The 27,397-nt window shown below is 51.8% G+C and overlaps 1 protein-coding gene across 1 annotated transcript; it reads left to right on the forward strand.

Annotated features, from left to right (window-relative positions):
- Positions 1 to 1,295: 1,295 nt before the first annotated feature.
- On the forward strand, positions 1,296 to 27,397 carry STRIP2 (striatin interacting protein 2). Its single transcript, XM_075708178.1, has 21 exons — positions 1,296 to 1,466; positions 3,718 to 3,787; positions 4,825 to 4,899; positions 5,003 to 5,137; positions 5,334 to 5,454; positions 5,963 to 6,031; positions 6,136 to 6,242; positions 6,360 to 6,487; positions 6,830 to 7,015; positions 8,456 to 8,679; positions 10,003 to 10,068; positions 10,749 to 10,812; positions 11,905 to 11,976; positions 12,274 to 12,348; positions 13,592 to 13,689; positions 14,224 to 14,350; positions 16,424 to 16,524; positions 19,340 to 19,406; positions 23,511 to 23,615; positions 24,695 to 24,899; positions 27,063 to 27,397. The coding sequence occupies exons 1-21, from the start codon at positions 1,296 to 1,298 to the stop codon at positions 27,311 to 27,313; spliced, it is 2,517 nt and encodes an 838-aa protein (XP_075564293.1). The 3' UTR covers positions 27,314 to 27,397.

Genomic DNA, 27,397 nt, shown 5'->3' on the forward strand with positions numbered 1-27,397 from the left:
AACCCCCCCCAAGCATTTCTTGCTCCCAGCACCCCCAGGGACTCCCCATAATGCCCCCACAGGGACACCCCAGTTGCCAGCAGCCCCAGGGACACCCCATAACCCCCCCCCAATCATTTCTGGCTCCCAGCACCCCCAGGAGCACCCCATAACCCCCTCCTCAAGCATTTATCGCTCCCAGCAGCCCCAGGGACACCCCATAACCCCCCCAGCACCCCCAGGGACACCCCATAACCCCCCCAGCAGCCCCAGGGACACCCCAGTTGCCAGCACCCCCAGGGACACCCCAACCCCCCCCCAATCATTTCTTGCTCCCAGAACCCCCAGGGACTCCCCCATAACCCCCCAGCACCCCCAGGGACACCCCAACCCCCTCCAATCATTTCTTGCTCCCAGCACCCCCAGGGACACCCCATAACCTCCCCCCCCCCAGGGACACCCCAGTTGCCAGCACCCCCAGGGACACCCCAACCCCCCCAATCATTTCTTGCTCCCAGCACCCCCAGGGACACCCCATAACCCCCCCAGCACCCCCAGGGACACCCCAACCCCCCCAATCATTTCTCGCTCCCAGCACCCCCAGGGACACCCCAACCCCCCCAGCACCCCCAGGGACACCCCAACCCCCCCAATCATTTCTTGCTCCCAGCACCCCCAGGGACACCCCATAACCCCCCCAGCACCCCCAGGGACACCCCAACCCCCCCAATCATTTCTCGCTCCCAGCACCCCCAGGGACACCCCAACCCCCCCAGCACCCCCAGAGACACCCCAACCCCCCCCAATCATTTCTTGCTCCCAGCAGCCCCCAGGGACTCCCCCATAACCCTGCCAGCACCCCCAGGGGCGCCCCATAACCCCCCCAGCACCCCCAGGGACACCCCAACCCCCCCAATCATTTCTCGCTCCCAGTACCCCCAGGGACACCCCATAAGCCCCCCAGCACCCCCAGGGGCACCCCAACCCCCCCAACCCTGTCACCTCCAGGCCCACCCCCGTCCCACCCCCCAGCTCCCCCCCCAGGGCACCCATACCCCACGCCCCTGCACCCCCCAAACCCCCCGGCACCCCCTGGGTTACCCCCCCCGCCCGCCCCCCACAACACCTCCGCCCCCCCCCCCGGGCCGCCCCGAGGCCCCTCTGGCCACGCCCCCCGCCCAATGGCAGGGCGGAGGTGTGTCCTCCGTCCCCGCCCCTGGGCGCGGGCAGCCAATGGGCGCGGCGGGGGCGGGGCCGGGGCGGGGCGCGGGGCCCGGCCCACACGTGCTCGGCGGCGCCGCGGCGGGGCGCAGCGCATGGAGGCGGCGGGCGGCGCGGCCCCGGCCCCGGGCAGGGCTCGGCCGGCCCAGCCCCAGCCCCAGCCCCAGCCCCAGCCCCAGCCCCAGGCCCAGCCCCAGCCCCAGGCCCAGCCCCAGGCCCAGCCCAAGAGCCGGGAGCTCTTCAGGAGCCAGCGGAAGGAGTCCGAGGTAAGGGCGAGGGGCGGCAGTGCCACCCCCCCCCCCCCCCCGGGGCTCCTTCTGGTGGCTGCTCGGGGCAGGGGGGGGTCCCCCAGATGGGGTGGAGGGGTCCCTGACCCGGGGGTTGGGGGATCCAGCACTGGGGGTTTGGGGGTTCCATGCCCTGGAGGTCGGGGGGGGGTCCCAGCCCCAGGGGTTTGGGGTCCCAGCCCCGGAGGTGGGGGGGTCACTGCCCCGGGGGTTTGGGGTCCCAGCCCCAGAGGTGGGGGGGTCACTGCCCCGGGGGTTTGGGGTCCCAGCCCCGGAGGTGGGGGGGTCACTGCCCCGGGGGTTTGGGGTCCCAGCCCCAGAGGTGGGGGGGTCACTGCTCCAGGGGTTTGGGGTCCCAGTCCCGGAGGTGGGGGGGGTCCCTGCCCCAGGGGTTTGGGGTCCCAGCCCCAGAGGTGGGGGGGGGGGTCCCTGCTCCGGGGGTTGGGGGTCCCTGCCCCGGGGGTGGGGGTTCCCTGTCTCGGGGGTTGGGGGTCCCAGCCCCAAGGATTTGGGATCTCTGCTCCAGCAGTGAGGGGTCCCTGCTCCAGAGGTTGGGGGCTCCCAGCCCCAAGGGTTTGGGGTCCCAGCCCCGGAGGTGGGGGGGTCCCTGCTCCGGGGGTTGGGGGTCTCTGCCCCGGGGGTTTGGGGTCCCTGCCCCAAGGGTTTGGGGTTCCTGCCCTGGAGGTGAGGGGTCCCTGCCCCAGGGGTTTGGGGTCCTTGCACCAGGGGCAGGGGGTCCTGCGGGGCTGCGGTTGGTGGGTGCCCAATCCGGGCTTGTAGGGGGGTATAGGTTGCCCCACCCCGCCCCCACCTGGGGTTTTGTGGGGTCCCGTGGAGCTGAGGGGTGCCCACTCCAGAGTGGAGGTCCCCAGGGAAGCTTCTCCCTGCACTGGCACCCCTCCCTCCCACTCCCAGAGCTGCAGCTGGCTTTTGGGGTCCCAGCTCAGCCCTGGGCTCCCCCACACCCTCGGGGCACCCACTCACCCCCCACTCACCAGGGTCTGGGGGCCGCAGTCCCCTCTGCCACCCTTCACCCCTCCCGCCCAAATAACGTGACCACTAAACCCGCCTTGGGTTGCATCGCCGCCGCTGCTCTGCCCTGTCCGGCTTCGTGGGTGCCAGGCTGGGAAAGCAGGACTGGGCTCGGGTCCCCAGGATCCAGCCCAGGACTGATGTTCCCGGCCACCGAGGGACCCCCGTCAGCAGAGGATGGGAAAAACCTCGCTTCCCTGCCAAGGGGCTGCGGGTCGAGGGGCTCCCTGGGGACGGCTGACCCAAAAAAGGTCCCTCCTCCCCAGGGGACGGTGCTCGAGTTGTGGCCCCTGAGCCCTGCCCATGAATTTGGGGTTTGCTTTTCTCCTCTGGCTCGGCCTCGCAAAGCCGATTAGCGCTGCACGCGCTTCGCCGAATTCCTCCTCGGCTTTAGCTCCCCGAACTGCCCCACCAGCTTGGCTGCAAAAATTGGGCGAGAAACCAGCGTTTCTGAGCAAGTCGGGCTCAGCCCGCAGCCACGCATCCTCTGGGGTCATCAATATTAATCACGACGATGCACATCGGTTCCAGCGCGCCTGCCGAGAAGAGATGCCAGCACGCGGAATGAGAAATTATGTTAATTTAGTTGATTATCCATTCATGTGTTCCCTCCCCGGGGCATGGCGGCGCGATGCTGGCGTTGGGTCGGCTCCTGCGGCCGCCCGCTCCCTGCCCTGCCGTAATCCTCCGGCAAAGTTTCATGCTCCAGTTCCTTATCCGCAGAGGAGGAGGAGGTGGGGGGGTGATCCACAACCCTACGGGCTTCCAAAGTGCAAAGCCCAGCCCCAAAAGCTGTCGGATGTGGGATGCTAAGGACAGAGCACTGGGGGGGATTTGCATCCTCCTGGGCTTCAAACCAGCCCCAGGCTTTGTTTTTAAGCACACATGGAGCTCTGAAATGCATCAAATTTTCACCAGCGCTTTGGGTCCTGCCTCTGCTTTCCCTGGGACTTGAGGAATGCTATTTTTTTTACCCTCGCCTCCCAAATTTGCACTGTATTTTAAGTAGCCTCATGCGGACATCCCGCTCGCGCCCTGGAGACCCACGTCAAGATCATCTGCGGACAAGTCGCTGCTCCGGCAGCTGGAGGCGCTTTAATGCAAAGGCTGGGAGTGCTGGCAGCCGTCCTGCCTCCCGAAATATCCGTGGGGATGCGCCAACCCCCCCGCCCCCCTAATCCTAACCTGCTCTCCGCAGGGCTCCGTGGATTGCCCCAACCTGGAGTTCGAATACGGGGATGCCGACGGCCACGGCACCGAGTTAGCAGGTGAAGCGGCGTTTGGGTGCTGCGTTGCTATTAATAGGTGCTCGCCGGGGGAAAAAAAAAAAATCACTCGGGGAGTTGGGCGAGCAGGATGGGGGATGGATATGCAGTGGTATCATCCTTGCGGTAATAGAGCAAGAGGGTTTTATTAATAGAGAGCCACTCGCTCCCCAGGGATGAGCAAAAGCGACGCGTGGGGGCACAGGGATTACCCCGCGCTCCGAATTATCCAGGACACGATGACAGGCGTGCAGGGGTGGGAGGACAGGCAGCATGCCCGGTGGCACAGCCCAGGCTGGGAAGTGTCACCCTTCATCGTGGGTGTCACGATGGGTCAAGCCCTTGTCCCGTATCTTCTGACTCCGGCTGCTTCTGCCCTGTAACCCTCGGGGTCCCGAGCGTATCTCGAGCAGCAAAGGGGTTATTTTTAGCTGTGTGCGTCTTAGCTGCACAAGCTGGTCTGGCTAAAGCGCATTTTTTTCCTCGAGGGATCCTTCCTCCTCCCTTGCAGGACTGTTTCAGTCCCCCATGGTGCTGCTCAGCATCGTAGGACCTATAGGAATTACATAGGAACAGGGCAGAATTATATAGGAACAGGCACAACATCGTGTCCCTCCAAGTCCAGCCCCTATTTGCAGGTCCCAAAATATCTGAGCTGCTGAGTGTGAAATCAGCGCAGGTCTTGCCCGGGTGCTCCTGCGGTCCCTCCCTTTGCAAAACTGGCTTAACTGGGACAGAAAATTGCTGCCCCCCCCAAAAAAAAAAAAAAAATTGCAAAAAGCAGCTCGAGCACTGTCGCTGTGGGCAGGAGCATGAGAACAGCCCAGCCCGGACACGGGGATGAAAATTATGAATTTGGTAGCATTGGGTGGCTCCAAGATGCCCCTTGGAGCTGCAGAAGAGCTCAGGGATAAGTTTGGGTCTCTGCCCCATCTCTCCTCGGGTGCATAGGGATGCTTCAGAGTCCCACAAGGAATTTGGTGATGATGAGGAGGAGAGTAGAACTCCTCCGGGTCCCTGCTGACCCTTTTCTCCATCAGAGCTGTACAGCTACACCGAGGAGCCCGAGCTCAGCACCAACAGGAGATGCTTCGAGGAGGATTTTCACGCTCAAGGTACCAGCTCTGGGCTCAGCACCCCGGGGCTGGGGGCAGCCCCGTTGGGCGAGAGCAGGACCCCCTGGGAGGCACCCGGCTGGTTGTTGTGTCCCCTTTCCAGTGCAGGGCAGGAGATGGCTGGAGCTGGACGGGGCTCAGCAGAAGGCCTACGTCATGCGCTTGCTGGATGGGCTGGAGGTGGTCAACAGGGACAAGCGGCTCAAAGTAGCACGGGCCATCCTCTACCTGGCACAGGGTAAGGACCACATCCCCCGTGTCTGGATGTGGCCGCGTATCCGCTGTCTGGCTTCGGTGTGGGGTCTTGGGAGAAGCCTTCTCTTGGGGTTGTGCCAGGTCGGTGCAGTGAAGCTCCTTCCCGGCATGGTCCCATGTGCTCCAGGGGTTCAAAGGCAGCTCCCCGCTAATCGGGGCCTCCCTTTGGGTCTCTCCAGGTGTCTTTGGAGACTGCGATAACGAAGGCGATGTCCTGCACTGGTCTCGGCACAACAGCTTCCTCCTGTACCAGCTGGGAACCTTCACCGCCTTCCTGGAGCTTCTCAACATGGAGATTGAGTGAGAGTACCCGCACTGCCCTCGCCCTCCTCAGCCTCCTTGTCCTCTTCTTCATCTTATTCTTTCTCCTTGCCCTCCTCACCCTCCTCTTCTTCACCTTCTTTCTCCCCATCCTCCTCGCCCTCCTCTTCCATCCTTCTTACCCTCCTCCTCTTCATCTTCTTTCTCCCCATCCTCCTCGCCCTCTTCTTCCATCCTCCTCACCCTCCTCTTCGTCATCTTCTTTCTCCCAATCCTCCTTGCCCTCCTCTTTCATCCTCCTCGCCCTCTTCTTCATCTTCTTTCTCCCCATCCTCCTTGCCCTCCTCTTCTTCATCTTCTTTCTCCCCATCCTTCTCGCCCTCTTCTTTCTCCTTCCTCCTCCTCCTCACTGAGGACCAGGGAGGTGCCACAGCCACAGCACGTCCCCCAGCGCGGTGTTTCCACTGCTGTAGACGTAGGCTGGGGGTTGGGGTGAGGAGCAGCCTGTGCCCGGTGGCTGGCACTGAGCTCGTCCCCTTCCCCGCAGCAACAGCCAGGCCTGCAGCAGCGCCCTGAGGAAGCCAGCCATCTCGCTGGCCGACAGCACAGAGCTCAGGTAACCCCCTCAGCCCCCCACTAGCACGTTGGGTGAAGGCTGTGGGGCAGCCTCTGGGGACAAAGTGGCCTTTGGCTGGCAGCGTCACCTGCCTATCCTGGCAGGGTGCTGCTCAGTGTCATGTACCTGATGGTGGAGAACATCCGTGTGGAGCAGGAGGCAGATCCCCCCGGGTGGAAAACCTGCCGGGAGACCTTCAGGATGGAGCTGAGTGAGCCATAAGTTCACTGTGTCCTAAGAAGGTCCCTTTGTCGTGCTGGACCGGCGGGGAGACCTCAGGGATGGGGGAATCTGCTCTGAACCTGCTCCTGCTCCCTCTCTTCACCAGGTTTCCCCGTGCACACTGAAGAGCCGTTTGCTCTTCTGCTCTTCACGATGGTGACCAAGTTCTGCAGTGGCCATGCTCCACACTTCCCCATGAAGAAGGTCCTGCTTCTGCTCTGGAAGGTGCTTCTGGTGGGTGCAAAACCATTCCTTTTTCCAGAAACCTGTCATTTTGGGAATAGTGCAGCCTGGATGTTCCCCACTATTCAATCCAACCATAACGAGGTTATTTAGGATGGCACAGGAAGCTGACACAAGGCAAGCAGTTTCTTCTGGGATGAGGGTAGGCTGAGCCACGCAGAGGACATGGGGTGGGTGAGAAGTCTGGAGAACCAACCGGTGACGTGGTGTCTTCATCCTCAACTCTCCAGTTTGATGGCCTCAAACTGCTGCTCCCCTGGAAGCCCAGAAGAGCCATGCAATCCAGGTGGGATGTCTGCTCCCCACCTTCTCACCTCTCTTGTTGGTCCCTAGTTCACGCTGGGTGGATTTGAAGCCCTGCAGGCGATGAAGGTGAGGAAGCGGGAGGAGCTGGGGCTGCCGCCCTTGCCAGAGGACAGCATCCAGGTGATGCGCAGCATGCGCGCCGCTTCGCCTCCCACCTGCTCCATCGAGCTCATGGAGCAGCAGCAGCAGAAGCGTGGTCACCGCAGCCGGAGGGTAAGTGTGGGCACATCCTCCTGGCGCACGGCCCAGGATGCTTTTCCAGTGGGGACCGTCATCCGTTCAAGGAGCCAGCCTATGCTCGGGAGCGTGTTTCCCTTTCCTCCCGAGTACTCCTGTGTTTTCCAGTTTCATAGAATCATGGAATGGTTTGGGTTGGAAGGGACCTTTAGAGCTCATCCAGCCCAACCCCCTGCAGTGAGCAGGGACAGCTTTAACCAGATCAGGCTGCTCAGAGCCCCATCCAACCTGGCCTGGGATGTTTTCAGGAATGGGGCATCTACCACTTCTTTGGGCAACCTGTGCTGGTGTCTCACCACCCTCATTGTAAAAAAATTCTTCCTTATATCCAGTCTAAATCTACCCTCCTTTAGTTTAAAACCATTACTCCTTGTCCTGTCACAACAGGCCTTGCTAAAAAGATTGTCCCCATCCTTCCTATAGGCCCCCTTTAAGTACTGATGGGGGTACCCCAGGGTATGGGGTATCTACAGCCTCTTGGGCAACCTGTGCCAGTGTCTCACCACCCTCATTGTGAAAAATTTCTTCTATCTAGTCTGAATCTACCCTCTTCTTAAAACCATTACCCATTGTCCTGTCACAACAGGCCCTACTAAAAAGTCTGTCCCCATCTTTCTTACAAGCCCCCTTTAAGCACTGAAAGGCCACAATAAGGTCTCCCCGCAGCCTTCTCTTCTCCAGGCTGGACAACCCCAACTCTCTCAGCCTGGCCTCACAGGAGAGGTGCTCCAGCTCTCGGATCATTTTTGTGGCCTCCTCTGGACCTGCTCCAACAGGTCCATGTCCTTCTGGTGCTGAGGACTCCAGAGCTGGAGACAGGGCTGCAGGTGGGGTCTCACCAGAACAGAGGAGAGGGGGAGCATCCCCTCCCTCGATCTGCTGGCCACGCTTCTTGTTACACAGCCCAGGATATGGTTGGCTTTCTGGGCTGTGAGTGCACATTGCCGGCTCATGTCCAGCTTTTCATCCACCAATTTCAGTTGCGGCAGATCAGTCCTGTGATGCATTTGATCCGGAGGAAGCAAGAGGACATCCTGACCCTATGGCAATGGGCTGATAAGCATTGAGGAGCAAACTGCTCACAGCAAGCTCGTCTTTTTTTAGCTCCACTCTTGGAGTTTCTGTGTTATGGTCTGAGGATGAAAATGGCCTCTTTTGCTAGGGGAGAGATGTCAGATGGTAGCTCCAAAAGTTAAGATGGAAAATAAGGTCACACCTCCTAGAGCAGCAAGGCTAGAGGTACAGAGGGGGTTATTCCTTGTCCAGGCTTTGGTGGCAACAGCTAGGAGGGAAATCCTCACCTGATGAACATCTGGGAGCTTGATCCTTCCAGGGTGAAGAGGTCTGGTGCCAGCAGCTGGGAGGGAAATAAAATCCACGGAGTGACTTGAATTTCTCCTTCCCCTTCTGCTGCAGCCCCTGGTGAAGCAAGACAGTTTGGATATCTACAACGAGAGAGACCCCTTCAAGAACGACGAAGCAGGAGTCGATGAAGAGGAGAACGATGATGTGGACAGCGGGATCGAGGGGGAACTGGACCTGATGGAGCGGGACGCGATTATCCCTGTGATACCTGCTCAGCGCCCGCCTATCGAAAGGGTGTCGTTCCCCAAAGGGCTCCCCTGGGCCCCCAAAGTCAGGTAAAACCATCTGGTGTCATTGCCATCCTCCCCAGTCCTAACTGTCCTGGAGTTCATTGCAGGCTGAACATCAGTCCATGGCAAGTTTGTTGGCCTCTGGAACTCCCTTTTTTTGTCTCAGTTGGTCCTTTCTGGACTGAGTTTAGCTGAGCTCTTCCCCAGGCTTTACAAACCAAGTGTGGCCAAGCTTGGCCAATCCCAAGTGGCAATCCCATTTTGGACATCCCAGGTTGTACTGGGAAGGAGGCTTGTGCTGGAGCACTGTGGGAGCAGGGTCAGCTTTCCAAACCGGCACCAATGGACTTCGGTAGGGCAAGGTCCTAGACTAAATCATTTTGCGAACTGGTTAATGACATTGCCTCTTGTTTGTTGAGTGGGACTCTCGTGTTGCCAGATGAAGCCTTCTTGAGTGGCCTTAACTCTAAGGTGAAAAATTGGAGAAAAACATCTGAGGATAAAGAAGCTGGTGCTTTCCCTTCCTAAGACCAGTGCTGCTACACATGATGCAGGGAAGCGTTAGGAAAAGAGGGTGAAAACCTCTGCCCCTTTCCTTCTAATCCATGTGAGGTTTTTTGCTGTTGATCCGAAGCCTGGATTTAATCCAGTGCCTTTAACACACAGGAGCAAATACATCTTTTTGATGTGGGAGCAGTGACAGGGTTAAGTGTGTCTATGCAGAGCACTCCTCGCAGGGACACGGCAAGAACTGGTTTCCCACCTGTGTTTCCGCACACGCAGTGCCGTGGTACTCCACATAATGTTCTCAGCTTCGAAATCAAATGACCATTGTTGTTCTTGGCTGGTGCCTGGAAACCCAGCTGGGTTTCTTTCTGCCTGTGAGAGCCTTGGCTCACGGTTCATGTCCTACTTGTAGTGTTGAGACCCTGACGAGTTCTCATGAAAGATGCCCAAGGTGGACAAGATGTCAGCTTGCTCTCTTGGAGCAGCACGTGCTCCGCCACACTGTGGAGACAACATTTGTTTGCTCAAAGCAAGCAGATGCTAATTGAAGATGCATGTGCTAGGAGCGCAGAAGGTGGATAAAAAGGTGCTGGTCGCAGAGAACTCCTCTCCATTTATTTGCACGCTCCCATGGAGCTGCACAGCAAATACAAATGGTTTTGGTTCACATTGCTCCCAACCAACAAAAGCAATGGTGCCTCTAGCCCGCTGCTATTAAGACCTCTAGAAATCAGTCCTAGAAAGCTCAAAGGTTCTTGCTGGTCCCATGCTGCTGTCCTTTCTGAGCAATGTAGGCTGTGATCTGGTATATGTCTATTTTCCAACTTTCTCCTTGTTTTTGTTTCTCTGCCGCTCCATCAGACAGAAAGACATCGAGCATTTCCTGGAAGCAAGCAGGAACAAATTCATCGGGTTCACACTGGGACAGTGAGTGTTACGTGTGTAGGTCCAACACAGTCTGTCTCATAGCTCCCATCAGTGCAATTTAACTGGTGGGAGGTGCCCACCGAGCTTAGGTCTTCTCAACTCAACCAGCCTAAGGTGTGCTCGGGACAATGCGGCACAGCGCTGGATTTCTCTGGGGCTGCAGCAGCACATTCAGTGTTATAAAAACATGTTCTTGGAGATTGTGGTCTCCAAGGACCTCTTTCTATTAAAAATCAGACCTAGCCCAGAATACGTGACCCCTGGCCCAAGCCAGAGACTGGTTTGATGCAGGAGGGAGTTGGGACAATCTGGTATCCACAACGAATTACCCAGTTTGTGAATAAATCAAGCTGCAGGTGCAGAGTCATCCTGGCATGGGCCGAGCAGGGTGTGTTTGTTTTTAGGTGCAGTGCTGGGCTCAAGCTGGCTCCATGCAGAGACACCTGATTTCACCCCAGTTCTTCACCCCAACATCACCCCTCTCTTGTGCAGGCTTTGCTGGGGATGAGGTGGGAGGGTGGGCAGCTCATGCCAACACCTCTCCCAATTCCTGACCCATCTGGGATGTGTTCAGTAGATTCAGTAGACTACAGGCTCCTTCTTTTACCTTGTATGACATAGAAGTGTTAAACCCAGATCTTCTTCCCAGCCTTGTACTCACCTTCTTTCATCCCCAACAGAGACACCGAAACCCTGATAGGGCTACCACGGCCCATCCATGAAAGCGTGAAGACACTGAAGCAGGTAAGATGGTGGCTCCATGCACAGCACTTGGATGAAGCAGCCCAGAAAGCCTTGCTGAGTGGCAGTGAGCTTGTCTAACCTCATCCCTTGCCATTTTTACTCCCTGGCACTCAGCAGATGCTCTGAGGTGGGATCAGACCCATGGGGATCTCATGGAAGTGGGGAAATCATTGACCAAGATCACCAGGGCCACAGGGAGATTGCAGGGCATCAAGTTCCATGCACACAAACTTTGTGATACAGCACTCATAACGAGTTTCAAGTTCCTCAGATGTATGCTCTCAGTCCACAGTAAATGTTTCACGTTAATTTAGTCTTCTGCTCCTCTTCAGCTGATGTACAGCAACGTGTTTGGTCTGAGCTCTTGCTCTCTGCGCCTTGGGAAGTCAATCTGATGAATCTAGTCAAGGTCTGAACAGCTTAATGGGGGGCTGGATATCCACTACTTGCAGCGTGGATCCTCACATCTAACCTCTGGCTGAAACACAGTTACTGGAGGGAGTAAGAGAGTCCCTTCTTAGTTGTCGCAGGAAAAGCTTCTGGAGCTTCTTGCAGGAATTGGGGCAAAAAATGCAAAACTGAGTCCTCACTGCAATTCCAAGTAGATTGTCCAGCACTTGGACTTTCCCTTTATCCAAGGTATAACATTGCTGCATCCTGGTGAGCATTTGCCACGTTGTGCTTTGTGGTGACAGACTTCCAGGGTTGGTTTTGGATATACATGCCCAGACCTGTGCTGTTCCCATGGGGAAGCATGGCCAGCCTTGGGTCCTGCAGTGCTCCACGTGGAGTGAGACACCTCCAGAGGTCAACTGACCCTATCTAAGGTCTGGATTGCCTTTTGGAGGTGATTGTCTCTCTCCATTTACTTACAGAGAGATCCTAGAAGGAGTAGGTGGAAGTAATCAAAGGCATGATGTGTGAGGGGCTTCAGGGACAGAGGGATGTCCTACACAAAGATGAGTTCTCCATGTATCTGCTGTGACCTATACACCTAACTCGGATATTACTGAAATTGGCAAATGTCATCACTGACCGTGTTTCATCCCTCAGTTGTGATATTGCTCTGCCTCTGTCTGTGTATTTTGCCAGCACAAGTACATTTCCATCTCAGACATCCAGATCAAAAATGAAGAGGAGCTGGAGAAGTGCCCCATGTCTCTGGTAAGAAGTTGCTGCTCCCCATCACTAGATAGATGTGTGGAAGATTTCCAAGGTGTCATAGAAATCCATACATTCTCCGTGATCCTTAGGACACACCTTGGATGCTCTTTTTTCTAGAAGTCCATATCTTGATCAAATGTAGCAGTGGAGAAAGGCCTGGAGCTTCCTGCAGTCAGCATGCAGTTATGTCCATCATTAAGTCCTCAAGCTGGGTTTTTTGGAGGTGACTGATACATCTCAAGTGTGTGGACTGGAAATACTTAACTTTCCCTTGTTTCTAATGTTTCACTGTGCTAGGGGGAAGAGGAAGTCCAAGAAACCCCTTGTGAGATCTTGTATCGAGCAATGTTGTACAATCTCCCCCAGTATATGGTAAGACCGTGTTTCTTAAAAGTAAAGAAGAGCTTTTGAGTGAGGAATGGTGCCAATCTGTGAGCTGCACAGCTCAGCACAGGGCTTCTGGGGCGTGTTCAGGACACAAATGCTGAGATTCTGGTGGGAATCCAGAGCAGAGTATGGTGGAAAGTACAGTCTAAGAGGAGGGATTCAGAGGATCAAGGGGTGTAGATACCCAGGGACACAGTCAAATGGTTGGAGACAGGTCACTGGTTGGAAAATAGGATGTGTGTGGAGGATTAGGAACAAAGTCCTCCACATTGGTGGGAGCTCAAAACTGGCTCCTGTCCTCCAGACACTGAGGGGAACATGTCATCTCTTGATGACATCTCTTGAGGAACATGTCCTCGTGTCATCTCTTGAGCTGCGTGAGCTGTTGTTGCACACTGATGCGGGCACCTTCACTTCTGACCTCAAGAAGCAACCTATGGATTCACTGGTCCCTTGAGCCTTTGTCCTTCTTGCTGAGATGAACTTTCCATTACAATACCGTGCTGATCTCCAAGCGTGATGGCTTGCTGGGCCAGGAACCAAACTAAATCATCATCATGCTTTACGTGCCTCAGCAAACAAGGTGGTAATGCCTTCAGGTCTCTGCCAACCTGGCTGTGCTCTCAACAGCTATTCAAACTGTGGAGACTCTGTAGGTTATGACCTTCCTTACAGGGGCATCCATTGCAGCCTTCCCATGGCCCCAAGAGATTCCCAGAGGAATACAATGCATGTCCTGAAATTTAGCTATGTTGCCAGGTTGGTTGATCTAGTGGAAGGTATCCCTGCCCATGGCAGGGGGCTTGGAACTAGACTGATGTTTAAGATCCCTTCCAACCCAAAGATTCTGCGATTCTGTGATTCTAAGATGCTAATTGGGTCACGTGCACTCTGTCCATAGGGAGAGACAAGCACAGATTTAAATGCATTAAGCTCCGTGTCCCTTGCATTATTTTATCCATACTACTAGAGCTCAGGTGCTCATGATGCCTAAAGTTAAGGCTAAAACTTAGCTGCTGTGCTCCCCACACTTGGCCTGTCTGTCCAGGGTATAGCAGCAGAGGTCGAGCCTTGGCATAGTCAGTCCCTCATGGTGAGCGGAGCTTGGGCTGGGGAAACCCTACAGAGTTGGCTTGAAGTTGTCCAGTTTCAGCAAGTGAAGGAGAAGGAAGGAAGGAAGGAATGCCCCTTCCTGGGAGCATCCCTCCACGCCTGTCCTCCCCTGCAGATAGCTTTGCTGAAGATCCTCCTTGCTGCAGCGCCCACCTCTAAAGCCAAGACCGACTCCATCAACATCCTGGCAGACGTCTTGCCTGAAGAGATGCCGTAAGTTTTTGAGGAGGTGGCCACCAGCCATCCCAGCTTTGCCAAGAAGTCTTGGACTGAGCAAGAGAGTTGGGGTTTGCCAATAGGTTCGGGGGGGCTCCAGATTTGGGGACATCTCTTTAGATAGGTGCAAGTTGCTGATGCTACCAGGGCAGAGGGGTGAAAGTCAAGGATGTGAATGCCAGTTTTTCAGGAGCGTAACAATTCAATGCAATTGGCAGCTGCTATGCTCTGCTAGCTAAGTGACACAAATCATAAAATCATGCTAATTGACACAAATCATAAAGGTACGTGAGCATATGGTGGGTGTCCTTCATATTGCTCCCCCAGGATTGCTGGTGGAGGGCAATCAGCTTTTTTTGCCCTTTCTTAGTGCACCTTGGTGTCACCAGACAGGAGAGGATGGAAATGGGAATCCCAGAGGGAAGCAAAGGTCTCTGTTTCTGTAGAGCCTGTCCAGATGAAGAAGAACTCAACAGTCCCTTAGTCCTTCTTGCTCCCATACCCACTGTGCCTTCCTTCCCTCCAACACAGCATCACTGTTCTTCAGAGCATGAAACTGGGGATTGACGTGAACAGGCACAAAGAGATCATTGTGAAGAGCATCTCGGCTTTGCTGCTGCTGCTCCTCAAGCACTTCAAGCTCAACCACATCTACCAGGTGAGCATAGAGAAGGGGTCAGCCATTGCCAAGCTGATTGTGAAGCTGGTGTGTCCTGATAGACCCTATCCTAAAAGAACCTTTCCAGGAAGGGTTTCCATGAGGAACTGCAGATTGCTTTTCCGTAGCGATGAACCCTAGCCCCGGGCAAGGATTTGTATAGGGTTACTCAGACAGGAATAATCTGCCTGCAATATATCTCTGACTGTGTTTTGACAGGATCGTTTCCACTCATGTGGAAGGAGTTCTCAGACTTCTGGAAAAATTCACGCTGTTGGCTGATCAGGTTAAAATTTAGGAGGTATCACGAGCATGAGTGTCCCCAGCAGAAGGGGGAAGGGCATGTGGGTTAGACAAGACCCTCTTTTGCTCTGTCTCATCTCCCATGACCAGAAATAGTGCTGGGTAGGACCTCACGGGGTCAACTAATCCGGTCCTCTGTCCCTCAGCAGGATCAAGTTCTTGGGGCTCCAGTTTCAACAGAGCCTGGAGGTCTGGGTCCTAGATACAATCTGGTTTTTGTTTCGTCTGCGTGGCACCAATCGAACCGCACCCGCGTGAGGGCTTTCCTTGATTCAAAAAAGACCGAGGACTGATTTGAGCTGTGGCCTGGGCCCAGTTCTCCACCCATTCTGCAAGTCAAACAATGTTTTCTATTTTTTTTTTAATTTTAAAGGTTTCAGCATGGTACAAATCCATCTGTGTTATGAAGCCCACTGATGCTTATCTGAGGATAAATATAAATCTATATATTGGACTGGATAAAATGAAACAAACACCCCCATTTTTACAAGCCTACAATTATTCTGGGTCGCCCCATGTCCCTTCACTGATTTTTTCTCACTTCACCCCCAAAACGGCTCCTCTCATTTCTTCCTCTGTGGCAGGAGGATTCTTGCAGTCCAGTGCTAAGTCTGGAGAAAGCTGTGGGGTTCCCCCCCCCGATTCTGCTTTTGTGTCTGATTTTGGGTAAGCCATCATAATTTCTTTTGGTGCCGAAGCTGGTCTCAAGGACCACCCCAAAAACCGCTGCGGGGGCTGAGCTGATGCTTCCAGCATTGACGGAGGCAGCGGAGGGTAGCGGAGAGCGTGCCTGGTCCAGCTTCTGCTGGGGGCCCTGCGCTCGCCAGCTGCCGCATCAGTGAGGCAGCCCTGCACAGACCTGCACACCAACAGATCGTGGGGTTTTTTTGTCTCGGTTCTGTCGAGATTTGGCGTTTCTTATGCCAACAGAGAATCGCCATCAAATTATCGCAGTTCAGCAAGTTAGCGTTATCTTTGGTCCAATCCTGTATAACATACTAATTGCTGGCAGCTGCATTTCAAAGCATCTCGGATCCCTGCTAGTGGGGACTGCCGATTACTCCCTTGCAAATAAGGGCGGTGGTGTGTCGTTGGTGGCGTACCGAGTGTCGACAGCTTGTACCAGGCTGAGATGAGACGTGTAGGAACAAACTGTTTCTTTGCTCTGAAATTTGGGATGTTGATTGCAGGTTAGTGAGAGGCATGGGTAGGATAGGGTAGGATATTGCTGCTATTTGTGTCTGTCTTTTTAGAGGACAGTAGCGATTTATTGTATTACGCAGCCGTACCTACCCAGACCATTTAATGTTTAGAGGGGGAGAGAAATTAAAAGCATGTATGAAGGTAAGGGTAATTTTTTCAGTCAAAATTTGAAAAGGGACTGGGGTTAGCATGTCACAGCAATAGAAATTATTGTATTTTCTCATGTAATAGCTACATCTCCTCCTTCCCTCTTCCCCATATACTGTTTTGCCACAGATTTTTTATCTTAAAAAGCTACGCTGCAGTCATTAGGTGCAGCTATTCCTAACTACTGCCATAAAGTTTGTGTGTCCGCTCTATGGCAAATACAGTTTTCCAGCTGGTGGGAGTTGCTGTATATGATGCAAGCCTTATACAGCAGGTGTCTGCAAGGGGAAGATGGTCTGCGATGTGTCTAGAGCAAACCATCGAGACTGCTTTGCTTTTGGCTGGAAATGGGTTTCCATTCCCAGATGATGCTCCTGGTTGTTCCAGCTAACGTTGACCCATTTCACTTCTCTTCCTCAGTTTGAGTACGTGTCCCAGCATTTGGTGTTTGCCAACTGCATCCCGCTGATCCTGAAGTTCTTCAACCAAAACATCATGTCTTATATCACTGCTAAAAACAGGTACAGCCACTTCTGGGGAAGAGAGAGATGATGGAGCAGGGAGGCTTTGTGCATGAGGAACCCTAACACGTGAATATGTGGTGGGACCAAGTGACCTCTGGTCCCTAACGCGGCTTTGGGGCAGTGTGCTCTCCACTACAGAAATATGCTGGAGGGAAGCAAATCCCTTCTGCTTAATGAAGAGGGCTCATGGGGGTTTTCCAATCTCTCATTGGACTACTAAAACACACATAGACCTGTCTCCCTGTCTGACAGTAGGTTTGTTTTCATCTTTACATGGACTCCTGGAAAGCAGTCCAGTGCCACTGGGCATCTGTGGGCCACAGCTTCAAAGAGGTTAGATGGGGTACAGTCTTCTAGGTCCTTTCCACTTTTTATAGCTATAATTCAGCTTTCCTGGCTTCTTCAGGTCTTGCATAGTTGTCACTGCCTTTTACTTCTGATTTGAGAAAGACACTAGCCCCATTTTGAGTCTGTAAAGGGACTGGCTGGACTACCACAAGTCAGCATAAGAACTGAAAGAGCACAACTCTTTCACAACTCAGTAGGAGTGGGTAGGATTTCCCCGCTTGGAGGGGAGCACGGCAGGGGATGTTGCTGTCAGAACGATGAGAAGATCCTTTTTCTTGCTTTTTGATGCTCTTTTTGTTGCTCTTGAGCCACATGTGTAAGCTGGTCTGTCTCCTGCACGGTATGGTTGTGTATATGTGATGGAAATGGAAAAATAGACAGTAATATGTTAATTCTCTTGCTGATAAAAATTTTCGCTTTTGGTCCTGTGCTTTAAAGGCAGATAAGTGAGGAGGAAACATAGCTCAGGAGCACTTAGCTCCCTCCTCTGCTTTCTGATGGAGGTCTCGCAGGCAGGATATGCTCCTGTGAAATGAGGTGGGGTTTGCAGCTGGATGCGCTGATCCAGGGAGGTTCAGCTGTTGTGCCCAGCCCAGAGTACCCGTTTGTCAGATGGTGGCGAACAACGTCGGGCACTGCGCTGCAAAAAGGATCGTGGGGTTTTGCCACGTTCAGATGTATGGGGTGTTGGTCGACAGCCGGCTGAACATGAGCCAGCAGTGTGCCCAGGTGGCCAAGAAGGCCAACAGCATCCTGGCCTGTATCAGGAATAGTGTGGCCAGCAGGAGCAGGGAGGTGATTGTTCCCCTGTACTCGGCACTGGTGAGGCCACACCTGGAATAGTGTGTCCAGTTTTGGGCCCCTCAATAGAAGAAGGACATTGAGGTGCTGGAGCGTGTCCAGAGAAGGGCAGCGGAGCTGGGGAAGGGTCTGGAGCACAGGGCTGGTGGGGAGCGGCTGAGGGAGCTGGGGGTGTTCAGCCTGGAGAAGAGGAGGCTGAGGGGAGACCTGATCGCTCTCTACAACTACCTGAAAGGAGGTAGTAGTGAGGTGGGTGTTGGTCTCTTCTCCCATGTAGTTAGCGATAGGACAAGAGGAAATGGGCTTAAGCTACGCCAGGGGAGGTTTAGGTTGGAAATTAGGAAAAATTTCTTTATGGAAAGAGTGGTCAAGAATTGGAACAGGCTGCCCAGAGAGGTGGTGGAGTCCCCATGCCTGGAAGTGTTCAAAAAACGGGTAGATGTGGCACTTCGGGACATGGTTTAGTCTAGTCTACCCTTGATTGGCTTAGAGTAGACTTGGTAGTGTAGGTTAATGGTTGGACTGGATGATCTTAAAGGTCTTTTCCAACCTAAACAATTCTATGATTCTATGATTCTATGACCCGAGCCCAGTGATGCTGCAATGGGAAATACCAGAAGTGATGGCGGTACAATGAAGACTTGGGGCAAATGAGCCATGGGGCTCCTGGTGCCGAGCTGGCTCCCTCTGAGCTCTCTTGCTTGTGTCTGCACAGCACTTCCAATTTTACGGTTATGATGGGTAGGAGTGAGCAAAGAGCATCTGTCCTTGTGGTCAGACAAGCCCTTCCTGGGCCAAATGCTTTAAATGAAGCCTGGTTTAGGGGATCTCCTGACCTCGGGTCTCATCTTGGATTGGCTCTGACTCAGTGATCGTTACAAGTCAGCTTGTTGCTCAGCTGCTGAATTTAAAAACAAAAAAATGGCAAACAAGGGAACACAAGAACTGAAGCTGTGTGATAATGCATGCTCCATTTTAGATTGGTAGATGTCTCAGGGCACGGATAGCATCAGTGTGTGTGCATGTATGTATACGTACATTTTATATACATATATATACACATGCTTTTTTTTTTTTCTTTTTATTGGCTACTTTTACAAAGGCAATAGGCCTGGAGGGCTTCGAAAGACCTGATGCCCTCATTGTGAATTTTCTTGCTGGTAATCAGATGTTTCCATTTTAACCTAAGGTCTGTTTTGGGTTTGTTTGTTTTTTTTTTTTTCCTTTTTTTAAATATGCATATGAATAACTAATCTGTCATGCCTTAATGGATCCAAATCCTTCGAGTCCTTATTAATGCACTCAGGATGCACTTTGGAGCCAAGAGGAATCGACGTGCTCCATTAAGCTGAGACGCGAGGCAGCGGTGAGGCTGGGAGCCCATTTGGATGCCGTCTGTGCAGTCGGAAATGCAGGAGGGAGGCACGTCCACGTGGCACCGGCTGCGGGCTGGTTCATGCCCAACGTGGCTCACTGGAGACGGGATTGCTACCCATCCAAACTACTTGCTGCGTAAGGCAGTGCTGCCATTTGCTATTCAAACCCCAGGCACAGGGAAGAAAGATGTTACAGATTGCTGCGCATCATCACGTAGATCATCTTAAAAAGTTGCTTTCATATTTACCTGGTTCTTAACGAGTCCCTTCTTTCCTGTCTTCCACAGCATCTCCGTCCTGGATTATCCGCATTGTACAGTCTATGATTTGCCCGAGCTCACTGCAGAAAGCCTGGTAAGCAGCACAGAAAGGGTCCTTGTAACCAGTATTGCTGTATGTGAGAGGGTGAGGAAGGATTTTTGTTTTCTTTTTTTCTGTTGTCTTTTTCTGTACCCCCAACCTTTCCAAAATTAGACTTTTTTTTCTCCTCCAGACTTCAAAATTCTTCCCATTGCTGTTCTGACTCGCTGTCACCTAAGGGGAGATGGGGAGGAGGCACTGCTGGCATTGTGCACCCCATAAAAATAGTTGGGTTTAGAGTTTTCCCTTTCACTTCTCCAAACAAGAGAGATTGCTTTTAAAACAGGATTTGCCCAGAGGCCGTTGCCTCCCAGGTTTAAATTGCTCTGACCACTCGCGTTTTGTAAGATGCCAGTAGATTAAGGAATGAACCAAATTCCCTACAGAGAGGAGCCTAAGTATTATGGAGACTGGCCAGCGTGACGAGCTGTGTGAACATATGGACTACAGATGAGACATTAATGCTGGCAGGTTCATAACTGCAATAATTCAAATGCAGAGTAGGCTGGACAGGGCGCAGAGCAGGGACAAGCTTTGGGGTTAACGGGGAGGGAGATCAGAGGGAAGGGAGACCCTAAATGATGCAGGAATCATTAAGAAGTAGTCTGACCAAAACCAGTCCGGGCAGGGATGATCTCATGTTGTCTGGCTGCTAAAATCTTAAGCCTATGTTGTTTTCCTTAGCTATGTGAAGGATAAAATCATTAAAATAAAGGTTTTCCTAGTTTCTACGAGCCAAATTTGCTCACAAATCCCTCCAAGGCTGTGGTCAGCCAGGACAGCCAAACTGGTTTTATTGGATCGGTAGCCACAGCATTTCTGACGTGCCACTGCGATGCAAATTCCTGCTGTGAGTTGATTATGCCAGATCAAATTTATATAAAAACCTACTGTGGCCCATGTGCGGGCAGGTGTGGGATCATCACGCATGGCCGGTGTGCTGGCTCGGTCCTCCACTGCTGTGCCACGTGCCTTTCCTCCAGCGCTCTCCCCTTAATTGGTTCAGCGGTGGACTTGGCAGTGTTAGGTTAATGGTTGGACTGGGTGATCTTAAAGGTCTTTTCCAACCTAAATGATTTGATGATTCTTGCCTTGTTTTGGGTGCCTGCTCAGGGTGACAGCTCCTGGATGTCGCCTCCCTCTTTATCAACGGGATCAGTCCCCGGTTTTGTGCTGGTCCATGGGCTACTTGCTGAAGGCTGGCGTCCTGGCCAGGCTTGGTGCCCGTCTAGCCCTGCCAGGCTCCTGCCGACCATATCCTGGCCCAATGGGGACATCTAGCGACACGTCGCTGAGTGCTCCGATGGCTCGTGCTAATCCTTGCGCTCACGCTAAGCTTTATGGCTGTAGGAGAAGACTGAACTTTTTTAGGGAAAATATTCCCAGTTACCCTTTCCCAGTAGGGTCTGGTCCCCAGTTTGCGAGCTGTTGCATTAAACGACAGTGCCTCATCGCTCTCTCCCAGCAGACACGGATGTTAGCCTCACAGAAGACTAATTTAATTAGAAAATATGCAGAAACCAACTTGAATTTTACCATGTGTGTTCGTCTTTGGGAGGATACCCATGAATGTAAGGATTTAATAGGAATTAAACATGCCCTGGTACTTCAGAGGCATACATTTTTGCACGTATTTGTTTCTTCAGCCAACATTTTATGCATTGTTTTAGCTTTTTTTTTCCCCAATACTCCAATGCACTGATTTTAACATCCCAGCCGTAACACATTTCTTAGCAGATGTAACAGATGATTATGCTGTCAGCGGGTTGAACACGGGAGAGCGTGTGTTCCGTTTACTTCCATGGAAACCCAGGACAAGTTCAGCAGTGCTGTCTCCAGAGGAGGGACCCTTTGGCACTGGGATAACTGCTGTCCCCACATGGTGTAAATCAGGAGTGGGTGCAGTCCCGGAGAGGTAGCGGGGGCTTAGAATCATAGAATCATCGAATCATTTAGGTTGGAAAAGACCTTGAAGGTCATCCAGTCCAACCATTAACCTAACACTACCATGTCCACCACTAAACCAGTTAAGGGGAGAGTAATAATTCCATGTTTCCTGGCTTGGTGGCTGGATTATTTTTTAATGAAAGTAAAAACTAGGAATCATTAAGGTTGGAAAGGCCCTCTAAGATCATCAGCCCAACCGTCACCCCAACACCCCCATGCCCGCTAAACCATGTCCCCCAGTGCCACCTCTGCCTGTTTTTTGAACCCCTCCAGGGATGGTGACTCCCCCACCTCTCTGGGCAGCCTGTTCCAATGCTTGACCACTCTTTCCATGAAGAAATTTTGCCTATTATCCAATCTAAACCTCCTCTGGTGCAGCTTGAGCCCATTTCCTCCTGTCCTATCGCTAACTACATGGGAGAAGAGACCAACACCCACCTCACCACACCCTCCTCTCAGACAGCTGTAAAGAGCAATAAGGTCTCCCCTCAGCCTCCTCTTCTCCAGGCTGAACAACCCCAGCTCCCTCAGCCGCTTCACCCACCCTGTTGTGGGACAGCCTCTTTGACTCCTTGCTGGTCCCCATCTCCCCTCTCCTGTCACGGGGCTGTCACTCCTCTCCAGCTCCCCGTGTTTGGGGAGGGGGCTGGAGAGGACCCTGCTGCACTGTGTCATGGTGCCATGGGGAGGGTAACAGGCGATGGGGGTGAAAGGAGGACTGAAGGCTGTTTAGCCTGTTCCCTCCTTCTGTAAATCTGATAGAAAGACTCTCACTTGAAGCTATAGAGACAACGTCAGATTGGCGACAAAAATAAATCCAGCTGCCTATGAAGTGGGTGTTAATTTATTCTACTGGGGTCTTTCTGGAAAAACTACTTAGTGCTGAGGGAGCAGATTAAGACAGGGCACTGACACGAAACTGCACGGGCACTGCTCCTGAGCTGGTACCCCCAGAGCTGCACACAGTATCCGTGAGCGCCTTGGTGACATCCCGGTGACATCCTGCCTCTGCGCTCTGCTGTGCAAGCTCCGCTGTGCGCACAGGAGCCTCCAGCACAGACGTAGCCTCTACTGGCAGAAAAGTGCATTTGCTCAGAGTGGCTTTTACCAAACCCCAGAATTAAATAAGTCAGAAGGACTTTCTTGTTGGCCTCTAAAAATTATACGTACAATAGCATTTTACCAGTTTACTGAAATGATAGGTTTGGTGCTTCCTTTTAAGAACAAAGGTATTATGCTGGCGGGATTTTCTTGGGTAAATCTAGTTTCAAAGCTGGATTAGACACTCTTGACAGAAGGGGCTCTCTGGGGTCATCCCCAAACTCCTGCCGAGGATGCCCAGAACCTGGATCATGCACCAGGCTGCAGTTTTTGCCATGAGTTGTTAAGGCTGTAGCTTGCTGTAAGTGGTTTATAAATTAAGTAGCACTTGTTTCCGCTCTCATCCCCAAATAGGTTATTTGTGGGACACTTCTGCTGTGCTCAGTGCTGTTCAAACATAAAGCAAGTTACTGTAGTGGTGGAATTACTGCTCAAATGTGCTACAGGCAATATTTACACAAGCTGGAGCTGGGGGTGCTTACATTTAGCTGATATTTAAAATAATGTATCTGCTGCACTTAAGCCGGAGGGGATCTTTCTTACAGAAGAGTCTTGTCCTCCTGATAAAAATGCTGCTGTTTGTCATCCTGCGTTGTTGTGTGATTTCCTTTTATTTGTCTGTAATATGTCCTCTAAGCATGTGGTAATTTACGAATTAATTTATATAATTAACAAAAACTGGTTTCTAAGCAGTAGTGATCACTAGGCTGTAATTTGCTCTCTGACTGTAAACAACGAATACAAATCTACCACAATATATATTTCCCATGACAGAATAATGTGATTTATCTTAGCTCTTACTCTAAACCTCAATGCAAATTAAAACACTGATTACATCTGAGTCTTTCAGAACCGTTTTCCCCAGAATCTGTTGGTGTCTCAGCAGCATGATGACAACCCAAGCGAGGCAGTAGCTCCGCTGCTCACTCTCCATCGGAAATAAGACTTGTGTGGAGAGTAAAAATAAAGACTTTTTGCACAAGAATATCTCTGTAGCGGTGTTGCTGAATGCTGCCGTTAGGGTTACACTTTTCCTTCTCTGCTTTGCAGGAAGCTGGAGACAACAACCAGTTCTGCTGGAGAAATTTATTCTCCTGCATTAACTTGCTGAGGATCCTCAACAAGCTGACCAAGTGGAAACACTCAAGGACAATGGTAAGGTGATGTCCCTTCTCCCCGAGACCTGCTGTGGGCTGCCAGCGTTGCCCCTCGAGCGTGTCCCTGGCTCTACGCTGCGCGGATTCAGCCCAGCCTTCCTGCTGGGAGTTTCTCCTGGCAGTGCTGGGGTTTCTGCTGCTTCATGAGCCGCCCGTTTTAATTTCACAGATTGAGGCTTATATGCAGAAATACTTTTTTTTTTTTTTTTTGGTGAGGCCGCACCTCCAATGCTGTGCCCATTTTGGGCCCCTCACTACAAGAAAGACATTGAGGTGCTGGAGCGTGTTCAGAGAAGGGCAACGGAGCTGGGGAAGGGCCTGGAGCACAGGGCTGGTGGGGAGCGGCTGAGGGAGCTGGGGGTGTTCAGCCTGGAGAAGAGGAGGCTGAGGGGAGACCTGATCGCTCTCTACAACTACCTGAAAGGAGGGGGCAGGGAGGGGGGGTCAGTCTCTTCTCGCAAGGAACAAGCGATAGGATGAGAGGAAATGGCCTCAAGTTGCGTCAGGGGAGGTTTAGATTGGATATTAGGAAAAAATTTCTTCACAGAAAGAGTGGCCAAGCATTGGAACAGGCTGCCCAGAGAGGTGGGGGAGTCACCATCCCTGGAAGTGTTCAAAAAAACGGGCAGAGGTGTCACTGGGGACATGGTTTAGTGGGCATGGGGGTGTTGGGTTGACAGTTGGACTGATGATCTTAGAAGGCCTTTCCAACCTTAATGATTCCTAGTTTTGCTTTCATTAAAAAATAATCCAGCCATCAAGCTAGGAAAGACGAAATATTACTCTCCCCTTAACTGGTTTAGTGGTGGACTTGGTACTGTTAGGTTAATGGTTGGACTTGATGATCTTCAAGGTCTTTTCCAACCTAAATGATTCCATGATTCTTCTGCAAATAATACTTATTTCTATGACCCTCAAGCTCCCTGCAGCAAGTGTTGGTTATGTTGAACACTCCTGTTCTACCTGCTTGGGGTTTGTACCGTACGTGGCCCGGGTGTTAGTGCCCTAAGCTGCGCAGACAGTACTCGCGTTGCTTTCTTGAACACGTTGCGTTAATTTGTGTTGATTCCTTGGCAGATGCTGGTAGTCTTTAAGTCGGCCCCAATACTGAAACGAGCTCTGAAGGTGAAACAGGCCATGATGCAGCTCTATGTCCTCAAACTGTTGAAAATCCAAACCAAGTACCTGGGGCGCCAGTGGAGAAAGAGCAACATGAAAACCATGTCTGCCATTTACCAGAAGGTGCGACACCGCATGAACGATGACTGGGCTTACGGCAACGGTGAGTAGTGCCAGAGAAGCATCCTCGCTGCATGCGCTCTTGAAATCGGCACGCAGGGGGTTTGACACGTTTTGTCCTATGACCTGTTAGGATCCCATAAACTTGTTTGGGTCAGCATTGGGGATTTTTTTCAGAAGCTTTAAGGCTCTGTTCAGCACCATCAGGAGGGAACAAATTGATTGCATGAGGAAAGGTGGGAATAATCAGATCAGGATGGGACACGGTCAGCTCAGGTCTCCAAGACAAGAGTTTCCACCAAGCCCAGGCCTGCACTTTTGCATTCCCAAATCACTTTTGCCATTGAGCCATTAAGCTCTTCTGGTATCCACACCAAATCTGCGTGCTTAGGATGGCTGTGGAGTGAAAATCTCACTGATAGCTCTGCAGCTTACACCTGAGAAACAGCAGCGGTTACAACCTGGCAGTGCGGATAGTCTGAATCCTTAAGCTGAAGCACAGACTAGATGTGCTGGTCTGTGTTTAAACAGCTCTCATGTAGTCTAAATCTATTTTTTGAGGGATGTCATGAAGTTTCTGGTGTTCCTCGTGTATTAATCTGTGGGAGGCATCAGACCACATACTCTTACTCCTTTCTAAGAACACCCAGTTGCTGCAACAACTGACCCAAGCTTAGGACAAGAAGAGAAAGTATTAAAATATCTTTTTGCCTTATTAACACGGTCCTAAATTTTTGCTCTGCCTGTCTCTTCTTCTTAATGAGGATTAAGTGGAAAAATTGGGTAACGTTCCTGTTTCAAAAGAAAACAGGGCAAGAAGTAAAAGCCTAACATCTTAACATTTTTACAAGGGAGAACGACATTATAATTATGTTAGGGTGTTCAACTGTAAAAGATATAACCTATTTTTTGAAGACTTGTTATGCTTTTGATAGTCATAATACCACTATGACACTAACTTAGAAGAACCAAAAACTAGACTCGCTATTTGTAATTTCACTTCAGGGCTAGCGGAGTTCCCCCAAAACCCAAAGAGCATCAAGGCTGGAAGACTGGGGACTTCCTTTCTTTTATGGGGATTTCTATCCTGCTGCTGCCTTTCTCAGCACGCTGATTGCTCCCTGCAGGATTGAATACAGCAGCAGGACTTCCTCATGCTGCTAATGGGATACAGCTATGGGATACAGCCTGCCTTGCATGACTTAAATAGCTTGAGTGCTACATGCTCCAAAACAGCAGAAGACTACCTAGGTCACCTGCCCTGGAGCAAGGGTTTGCCATAACAGCTGAATTTACATGGCAATAGTGAGAATAATGCAATTTTAGGACAGAGGCAAAGGACAAATAGGCGCGTGTGTCCCACTTCCCCCAAAAGAGTTACTCAGCAACATAATGCAACACTCGATTGTACAGTTCACTACTTAGCAGAGGCTGCATCTTGACCTGGACAGTTTGCCAGGGAAGCACTTGGCTTTGAGACACGCTCTGGAAGGGTTTTTCCTGGCGTGTTTATTTTTATCTTTGTATATCTGGGTTGATACTCAGCTCGGACTTTTCCCTCCCTTGAGCACTGCTGAGCTTTGCCAATAAATTTACTGAACCTTTATGGAGCGAATGACTATTTCATATAGATTTAGAGCTTATAAAGACCAGCTTTCAAAATACTATTTTTTTTTTCACGTTACACTTTTATGTAATATTACATGTTTAAAATAATGTGGTTATTACAGCCAGTTATTAGATTTTCAACGTCATTCATAGTTCAATGTGTCCAAATTTTAAAAAAAACTTTGTTTTCAGTAGCTCATAATAAGCTCGCCAATTTTTAGCTATATGCATTAAGTCTCCAACTCTGCTTCAGGCATCTGCGGAGATTTTCAGTAAAAGTGATGAGGCCTTTCTGAAAAAAGGAGGAGCTTGGTAACTACAGAGAGTCCTTTAAGCACACTACAGAGCAGAAGTAATGGCATTTCTATATGAAGTTTTCTGACTCTGTTTAATTTACAAGTTATTTTAACATAGTTCATTGAAATACCTTAAATTAAAATGTATACATAATGGGAATTGATTAGGAATAATAATTAGGACTGACTAATAGTCAATTCAGGCCTGTGGTTGCTGTAAAATCTTCATCCTTTCTTTTGCCCAAACCTTATCAGAGTTATTTTTCCCACAATACTTTGGTCTTGTTTCTTCTTCAATGTAGATATCGATGCCAGACCATGGGATTTCCAGGCTGAAGAATGCACCCTGAGAGCCAACATCGAAGCCTTCAACAGCCGGAGATACGACAAACCTCAAGACTCGGAATTTGCGCCGGTGGACAACTGCCTGCAGAGCGTGTTGGGACAGCGGCTGGAGCTCCCCGAGGACTTCCACTACTCCTACGAACTCTGGCTGGAGCGGGAGGTGTTTTCCCAGCCCATTCGCTGGGAGGAGCTGCTGCACTACCAGTGAGGACGCCGTCACCTGCCCCAGTCCCACCTCAGTAAGGACTCAAGGTGCTACAGGCTGAGGAAAGGAAGATTATTTTGGACCTGG

This window comes from Pelecanus crispus, chromosome 1, assembly GCF_030463565.1.
Source record: "Pelecanus crispus isolate bPelCri1 chromosome 1, bPelCri1.pri, whole genome shotgun sequence".
Lineage (NCBI taxonomy): Eukaryota > Metazoa > Chordata > Aves > Pelecaniformes > Pelecanidae > Pelecanus > Pelecanus crispus.

Coding starts and splice junctions, on each gene's coding strand:
- STRIP2 (XM_075708178.1), top strand. CDS start 1,296: ATGGAGGCGGCGGGCGGCGCGGCCCCGGCCCCGGGCAGGGCTCGGCCG. Junction 6,243..6,359: donor GACCTTCAGGATGGAGCTGA/GTGAGCCATAAG, acceptor TCTCTTCACCAG/GTTTCCCCGTGCACACTGAA. Junction 11,977..12,273: donor AGAAGTGCCCCATGTCTCTG/GTAAGAAGTTGC, acceptor TCACTGTGCTAG/GGGGAAGAGGAAGTCCAAGA.